The following is a 9,381-nucleotide window of genomic DNA, read 5'->3' as shown; positions in this document are numbered from 1 at the left end:
GGGGGGGGGGGGGGGGGGGGAGGGCTGCCTGTCATGTAGCCTACCCCTTGCTGGTGACTGCCTACAAGGGCTGTCCATCATGAAGTCCTGCCCATCACCACCAATTGGCGGAGAGGGGTGGGGCCACATGAGGCAGCCCTCACAACCAATCAGTTGCAAGGGGGTGGGAGTGGTAGACATCTTGCCCACAGCCCTTTGAACAGGTAACCCCCTTCCCTGAACCACTGGGCTGCCACCGCACACTGAGGACTTCCAGCTCCCTTTGAGAAGCCAGTACTTCATTTTCTGCACCCACCATCAGCATTGTCATTATTGCTCAAGTATCTTAGAACGCTCTAGAAATTTCTCTTCCTGGGACATCTGACCTTCTTTTTGCTAATGGGCCATTACTCTCAGATACCTTTGCTACTGAGGGATTGATTTTCCCATTATAGGCAGACAATGCTTGGGTGCCCAACCTAACAACGGCTCCTTTGGTCTGATTGGGAGTGATAGTTGTCCTTGCTCTAGAACACAATGGCAAGAGATATTTAGTAGTAGTTTTGCCTACTACTTTTTCCTGAAGTATACATCCCTCAGTCTCTTTGATTAATCAATGTCCAAAATCATAACTACATGTACAGAAAGGATAGCATAATCCATAGTGATAAAAGCAGCATACATGGATAAAGCATAACATTGACTCCACACATATCATAGCAGTACAATGAACACAAGAAAATCTACATGACTCCCCACAATTCCCATGACTTTGGGATCTGATTTTGTGGGGTTTGTAACGTTAACAACAACCAGACTTTCATCACACAACTCAGATGTTATTTAATATTGGAAAGTAAATTTTCAATTTTGTTTCTGATATCTCACTATCTTTCAACTATTTCTTCAATTCATAAGACTGTTCTTGATACTTTACATAATCAATAACCATCAGACCTATATTTTAGTGCCACTGTATACGTTTCTTTATTCTTGGCGATTCTCATTTTTAGTTAAAATTTTTCTCACAAGTACTTTGCAAATATCAGCCATGTCTTCCAGGAGACCGTATCTCTTACAGCAGTTTTTTTCATATACCTACATAAACTAAGTACACAAACATCTTGTATCTGGTACAATACATTTTTAGGTAGACATAGGGGTTCATGGTAGAAACAAGGCCCATGAGTAAATTTCTCCCAACCTTCTGAAAGTGATTATAACAATCTCTACATAGTAAAACTTTGTAACCAGGACTGAGTTAAAAGAACACAGAAAACATGAGTTTATCCTCCCAGTGCCTGCTTGCAATCCATGCTAACTATTCCTATATTTAGCATCACTACATCTCCCTATATGTATATCTTTTTAAAAATCTATTTAGGTTCTTTGAATAAAAATTCTCTGTCTTACTCTATATTACATTAGCCACAAGCGATTAGATGAGATCATCTTAAAATATCTTTCAGCCAGTTTATTACCATACATGACATGTAAAACTTTGGTTAATCATTATAGTTTTTAAACTCCTGTTAAAGAAAATGTCTGTTATTACTTACTGTCACCCCGACAAAGCAAAGGCCCAAGCTTGTAAGCAGCTTCAGAATTTGGTCGATCTGTATCTGTGATAACAATTTCAGTTACTGGAAGATGCTCTTTATTGGAGAGGAATCCAGTATCATTAGTCCTGAAAAATTGAAATAAGAACAAAAAATGTCCGAACTGTTTCTGATTAAAAGCCACTGAAGAGATGTATATTGCCCCTGTACTATATGCACTGAACTTCTCCAGAAAGCAGAATGTGACCACATTTTCAAAAGATACAGCTGCAGTGTAAAGTAATAAAGGTAATTTTCAGTATGAGTGCACATACAGATTCTTTAACATTTATCTTGTGGTCCTTAAGAGGTTTAAAATCTGTTAAGCACCTAATTGAACCTCTAGAAATAGTGGGCAGGTTTAGGGTTGTGATCACCTACAGGAGCATGAGATTTTATTTTCAATGTAATTAGGTACCTAACTGCTCTCCTAAACCTAGCTAGTCTAGTGTACTTGCACATGTCAGTAATGTTATGTCATTGGGAAAGCACTGGTTGTAAAATGGCTTGCTTTTCCATTTTTTTAAATTAAATTATTTAGGGAATTGAATTCTGAAATCATGATGCTATTCTTTTATATTCAACTTTATAAAGTCAAATAACACACACAAAAAAAAAAAACAAAAACAAACCAGAATTATGCAGCTAGTATTCAAAGATGACCAATACTTATTGCATAAATTCTGCAGAAAGGGAGAGGTGCAGTCAAATGACAAAGGGCACTTTTACACGTGTTCTGGGGGTAGGCAGGGACAGCACTTTAACTACAGCAGCTGCGAGAGCTCTAATTAATGTGCCACCACATCTCTTGTATCTGCATCCCCACACTTGAAAATGGCGTCCCTGCTGCCATTTTAGCACGACGATGCTGATATACAAGACCCAGGAGGCTGCTGGAGCATGGCAATTGCCACAGTCTAGCAGACTCAATTAAGAAAGTTTGCTCTGATGCGCTGGAATTCCAGGACACTGGAGCAGCCTCGGTGCTCATGTATAGGCACCCTCAAAGACAACGGAGGACACTCACCTGAGGATGGGGGGAGTCCTGGGTTCTGGCCTCCTGCTGCCAGAAAGTAACTTGGTTCTCACACAACCTAGTATGGACCCTCCTGTTTAGGCCACTCTCCTGGGAAAGGAGTCTGAATTAACTCCGGCCAAATCCAAGTCTAGAATTTACAACAAGGCTACTGGGCAAAAGATGGTACCACTGCCACCTGTGACTACTTTGTAACAAACTACAAGTCTGTTCTTAATTGAAAAATGGAGGCTTCTCAGTACTTTTGTGCCAACCCATTTCTGATGCTGATGTTGTAGCAGTTTGTTTTTTGACACTGTAACAAGCAGATGTCCCGGGGATAATCTCAATATAGGCCCGCCCACTTCTTTCTGAGCTAGCCACCCACCTGTCTCACCTGCCACACCTTGATGTTCTGTTTACTTGATATTGATCAGGTGGAAGGCTCCCCTTTACCTGCCCTGATGACAAGGGCCTCTGTACATGCTCCGACCTCTCTTTAATGTGTCTTATGCCTTGCAGATGTTTCCACCAGCTAACTAGCACTGGGACCCAAGCTCCAGAGTCTTACGTGGGACTCTCATTCCCCACCTGAGCTTGAGGTCCCAGCACCCTCACATTGGATTCTCTGTGTAGCGTGAACTGAACTAATGTAGCTGATGTTAACATAGAGTGTAATAATAGTGAAATATAACCACGTTAGTCTTGTCCTGTAAGCAACTTGAAAACTCTATTTTGTATCCTTCTGCTTGACATAAAGGCTATGCAGAGTTTATTCACTTATGTATGAGTGTGTCTCAAAGGGTGAATGGTGAAAGAATGGCATTAAGATGGGAGAAGATTAAACTGTTTATGTAAGCAACAAGGTGCCAAATGTAAGTTACCAGTCAGTAAACTAATTAATGAATGGCTGATGAATCTCTTTTAGGCCTAGGGCACAAAAAAGATAACGAGGAAAAGAAATGCACCCATTCTGCCAGACGGGCAGCAAGAACACTCCAAGGCTAAGATAAGCTGAAGACAAAAGAAAAGCTGCAAAAACAGGAGCTGGGTATGGAAAAACCCCAAAGCACTGAAACAAAGGATGCCAATCCCTACAAAAGAAGACTTTGAAAATGCCAAGTTGGTGAGTCTCTTTCTCTACTGCTGAGTCATCGGAGCACAGATGCATCTGTTCACCCCGCTCCAGCTGTTATCTTCAAATCTGCTATGTTCAAATCATCATCTACTCAATAAGCCTGGGTTGCCCACCCTGGCAACTATTGCTGGTAACTATAGTTATCTGTATATCTGGTGTACATGTGAATGGAATGGCTCTTTTGTGTATGTGTATGCCTGTGAATAATGATGTTTATAATGATTTGTGTGTGTTTATATGAATGGTGTGTCCAAACCTCTATGTCTAACTCATGTAATCAATAAACACGGCATGTTGCCTTATCCCCCTTTATAAAGTCTTGCTCATGATTTGAGCAATTGGTAATTTGAATAACATCTATCCTGGCCTCACACATGGCCTTATCACCTTCTCTATACACTGGGCTCACATCCTAATCTCTGGGCCTACAAGCCCCATCCTCAGGCTTCCTTGGGCTCCAAGCCCTGTCCCTGGGCCACAAGCCTCTACTAGCTCTAAACCCTGTCCTTGGGCTCCAAGCCCTGTCCCCAGGCCACAAGCCAGCCCCATCCTAGGGGTCCAAGCCCCGTCCTCAGGCCCCAAACCTCTCTCAGCTCTATGTCTCACTCTGGACCCCAGGCCCCTCACATTGGGCTCCAAGCCCCTTGTTATGGGACTAGGGCTCCAAGCCCCATCCCACTACAATCTAAGTTACCCATATCCCTTTGCCTCAGGAGCTTCATTAATAGCTCCCCAAGGCTCAGAGCCCCACCCCCCTGGAGCCTAGCTCCCAGCTCCCTAATGTGCCCGGAATCTCCTGAGAGACTGGGTGCTGCCACAAGTCTCTCCACCAGCCTGGGCCCTGCCTCAGTGCTTGCAGTGAGCCTGGGCTCCCCCTGTCTCAGGTCACAACCCAGCAGGGATGCAGGGGCTGAAGTTTGCAGGTACCCTTACCCACTTTTCACTGAGAAGGTAACTGGTCTGGCATTTCTGGGGAGCTACCCTGCCACAGGTAGCTCCACCAGGCCACCCTTCCCTGGCAGGGTAAAGTTTTAGGTCATACCCAAGGCTATAGGGCCTCCTCCTTCCCCATTGCCCCAGCCCTTACCTTCAAGGTGTTCCAGGCACCAGCTCAGCTGAATGTTGCCTCCTCAGCTGGTAGCAGCAAACTGTTGCTCTTCAGTTCAGGGATCCAGCCCTTATATACACCATTTGGGCCCTGTTCCCCAATCAGGCAACTCTGCTTGATTAGGACAACAAGCAGCTGCGGGCTGCTACTTGGGATCCTGATAGTAACAGAGCACAGGGTGCTCACTGCACAGGGTGCAGGCTCATTGCACAAGGTGCTCTGTTACAGACACCTAAACCCCAAATTCTGTTTATATGTTTACAAGGTTGACGTTGATCCAGCCCCGAATGGTTGTTCCAGCACAGTACGTAAAGACTTCTAAAGCAACTTTAGAACCAGGATTGAAAGCCAATTTGCTACACCCAAGATCATGTTACTCCTGCCTAAGTACATCCACATTTTCAGGTGTCTTCACAAAATGGGTGTGCCTATGCTGAAAGTGTTTCCTGCATCAAGCCTGTCCCATGTAGCAGAACCAAACCATTTCTGATGCAGCCAGACCCCTCTGTGTTTTTATAGGCAAAGGGCAAATCCCTCATGAAAATGTCTCTCTTCAGTGGAAGTGAAAACGCAAGAATTCCACAACATATACAACAAGAAAAATATTTTGATAAGGTGTCAATGGCATATATTCATATGCATGTTTAAGTTATATGTGCTGGCTAAAATGGACAAATGTATGCTCTTTAGTTTAAACTATTTTGTCCTCTGTCTATTTTACACAAAAGTACGGAGTACCCATGGCAAGGTCATACAAAAATAAGCAGGAATTAAATGTGTAACCAAAATGGACAAGATATGTTATAAGCTATGTTATATTATAATTAGAAACTACTCAACAAATGCTGTCTCAAAATTTATATTGCAAATGGAAACATAAGTCATTTATATTTTTCTACAATGAAAAAAGGGAAATTCTTAGTGTGATGGGTGTTTATTAAACCTCTTTATAAAAATAACACTGAAAATGTTGCTCTGTCTGCAAATTTTACTGAAGACGCATATTGTTTATGTTTCTAAACGCATGCAAACCTAATACCTTGTAAACAATTCTTCTGTAAATATCCATCTGTTGCGCTTTCATTTCTACATTTGCTATCTTCCTTCTTTGATCAAAATTCACAAACTAAATCCACTAGTCTTTCATTTGAGAGGTAGGAGCTTACTTGAAGGGCAAAGAGATCTCTGAATTCATATTTTGTACAGTAGGGTGCAGATAGCCCCTACCTCATATCTGCTATCCAAACTCCCAGGTTTCATGGTACTTTTTCTATTGCATAATCTATGTACCACTAGCCAATGAATCTGTGTGCATGCATTGCATACCCACTGTATATGATTTAAATGAGTTAAATTTGAAGAGGAAGCCCAATGAAACAGATTTTTTTTTCATTTAAAATGTCCTGTCCTGTTAACCAAATATCTGTATTGTACCAAAATTGGTATTAAACCAGATTGCTGGATTTAGCTTCCTAAACAAAGAGCCATCTGGTAAAAAGGCTGTAATTCTTTCTTTTGGATTTGGATCTGGCCACCATTACCTTTCATAACTTCAAGGCTAAACTACTCCAATAACCTCTATGTGTGACTGCCCTTGACCAACCCAATGTTGTAGCTGGTACAGAAAATAGGGTCCTGTCCTCTCTTGGGGGAGGTGGAGGGGGAATGGAGAGAAGAGAGGTGGTTGCCAGTAGCACACAAATCGAGTGCTCTATAGTTTTCTCTGGTTCCCAATAGCTTTCTGGAGGTAATTCAAGGTTGATGATCTTGAAGTATATGAACCCTACATACCTAAGGGACTGCCTTAGCCCTTGTGCCCCATCATGATCCCAAATGTCAGCCAAAGGTAGACTTCTGCAAATAACATCAATGTACCACATTCACTTGACAAAAACACCTAGAAAACCATTCTCATTGTTGCCTCTCAGCTCTGGAATTCCCTCCCCATTGAGACCTGTCAGAGACTAAGCCTAGGCATCTTTTTGATGTATCCCTATTCGGGCAGGAATTTAGGAGACAAGCGTAGGCTGGGATATTGTTTTAGGTGTTAGGTGCCCTATATCTTATTTTAATACTGTGCTGCTTTTAATAAATTGTTTTGTTTCTTGTTTTGTTCTCTTCTTTGGTTGTTTTATAAGTTATTCTGCTCTCTTCTATAAGCTTCTCTGAACCTTTTTTGGGAAGGGTGCCTTATCATTCTAATACATAAATAAATATATTTGAATAGCTTGAGCTCAACACTTATTTGTACACTTCGAATTGGAGACCAAGGGTACAAGATGAATTTAGAGGGTTAAAAGCAGATCTGAGTTTGCAAATAGGAAATACCAATCAGTAAAATCCAGGTTTCATATGCCAAACTAGTCAGAATCCTGGATGAAATGCTGGCTCCACTGAGGCTGATGGAAACAGGATTTCACTGCCTAAATTCTTAGATAATGAATCTAGCGGAATCTATTGGAAAGCGCTAATAAGCATAGTTAAAAGAGATAATGGAAATCTCTTAAGAAAATAAAGTGAATGCTTTGCTCCAGTAACATATAGTTTAAATCCAATTAGCTTCACTGTTCTAATTTTAATGACGGAAAGATATGCCGAGCTTTTAACTAGTAATAGTAGAACATGCAATTTACTTCAAATTGGGCAGTTTAATACAAAATGATACCATCCTCAAGTATCAACTAAAACCAGAAATCACAGCAAAATAATTATCATTTAGCCCTTTAAGAGTTAATCTCTATTTGGTATGGTTTTTAAATTAGGGTTAGCAGAATATATTAGTTTTTCTCCCTAGTAGCTGTGGTACTTTATATCTGTTAGAACCAGTATAATTTTTCAGCTTGTTTTCAAAGAGGAAAATATAGAGTACAGGTAAACAGTACACAAATCACCATTCATTTCTGTCGGCATCACAGTTGCAGTAATGCTGGGAATCAATGCAGCTCCCTTCCAATCCACAAGTACACTTTTGAACTGTAGGCAGAGAACCTCCCCAGTAAGTCTGCGTTTCATTGGTTCTTCCAATCCACCAGCTCAATGGAACCCCATCTAAAAGTCAGATTGGAGAAAATTAATACCCAGCCTCCTTTCCTGCTTTTCCCAATTTCCCTGATAAAAATTACGACTTAAAAAGTAAAACACCTTTGAGCATTTTTATAACATGTTGACTGCTTATCTTTGAAAAAAGCTAAGAATTGAGGCATTTTAATATAATATTTCATTATCTGGGATCAGTAGTGTAATTGGTGGGAGGGGGTGTGAATGAAGCCCCCTACTCCCAGGGGACAATTTAGAGGATGCTTCACTCCAGAAGTTTTTACAGCAGACACAGCCCAGTCATAGACCCAGGCAGCCTAGCGGGTAGTATGGTGTGTGGCAGAAGGGTTGAGCAGAATGGTGCACCCTCACCCTAGATTTTTGCCAGAGGAGGCACAGCTTCTAACCCAGTAGCATATGTGGGGCAAAGCAGGGAGTGACAGGGCTGTTGCAGCTGAACCCTGAGCACCAGCTGCAGTGTGGTACAGGCTCTGTAGGGGATGCCCCGGTGACTTGTTCACCCCCCCACCCTGACCCCCACTTATGTTACTGGGTGAGGAGATAGATCTCCCATGGCAAAAATCCAGGGAGTGGGGGCATCCTGGCCAGTGCACAGTAAGCTTGCTCATCACCTGCTGTAGCATCTGCCTCTGGTGCAGAGAGAGCCGGGGAAGGTAAGACACTTCCCATACCCCCTCCCACTCTCCCGCTTTCCAGTGTTTGGCGCACTGCCCAGAGCACTGCAAGAGCTCACTATGCCTCTGCCTGGGATTAAATGATTGTTCCAGCTTTTTGCTTATATTAGTAGAAAAGAGAACTGGTAGTCCCTAGCTCAGCCAGGCATGGTATTGGATTCATTTATCTTAAGCAGACCATTTATGTAATTTCTTGTAAAATAGCATATGAAAAAAGAGATGCCGTCACCCTAAAAATCAAAGTAACGTATACTCTAAAGCAAAGATCAATTTGAGATCACAGAATTAACAGTCAGGAAATGAGAAGAGTAAAAAACCGTATCTATAAATGGACTCATTTCATTACTGAGAGTACTAAACATAGCTTTGGTGCATATTAAGCATCTGGAATAGTACTACTGTGTAGTGAAAATCAGAAATGTCAGCACTCATGAGTTAGATCACGCACAACAAATACAGAAATTTATCTATTCAGAGACTGTAGAAATCATGTTAATGGCTGTGCTACATAACCAAGTTGATGTAACCAGTGACTAGGGGTAAAGTTTCTCAAATCTACTATAACTTTGGATAGTGCATCCAGTCAGCATTGTTGATTGTAAAATGACAGAGCTGAATGTCACTTCAATTCTACAGTACTGCATATTGAGCTTAAAGTTTCTGCCAAGTAACTAGAGCAGTAAATATACAAAATGTACAAAAAAGGATAATTGCTAAAGGATATGAAGCATAAAGTTAATCCAGCTTAAATGAGAATGAAGAAGAGTGAAAGATGCAAAGAATGCAAAGTTGGCACATGAGAGACCTGTCAA

General features: G+C 41.7%; 1 protein-coding gene across 1 annotated transcript in view; it reads right to left on the bottom strand.

Annotated features, from left to right (window-relative positions):
* LOC102383157 (contactin-associated protein-like 4) overlaps positions 1-9,381 on the bottom strand; it is an 80,446-nt gene that overhangs the window by 62,524 nt on the left and 8,541 nt on the right. The window contains exons 3-4 of the mRNA XM_025191763.1: positions 7,730-7,886; positions 1,539-1,666 (exon numbers count right to left, since the gene is read on the bottom strand). Of these exons, the coding sequence (XP_025047548.1) occupies positions 1,539-1,666; positions 7,730-7,886 (285 nt within the window). The remainder of the gene's footprint in view (positions 1-1,538; positions 1,667-7,729; positions 7,887-9,381) is intronic.

Source organism: Alligator sinensis, unplaced genomic scaffold (genome assembly GCF_000455745.1).
Source record: "Alligator sinensis unplaced genomic scaffold, ASM45574v1 scaffold793_1, whole genome shotgun sequence".
Lineage (NCBI taxonomy): Eukaryota > Metazoa > Chordata > Crocodylia > Alligatoridae > Alligator > Alligator sinensis.
The sequence above is the reverse complement of the archived record's forward strand: the minus strand, read 5'-3'. Positions and strand labels throughout refer to the sequence as shown.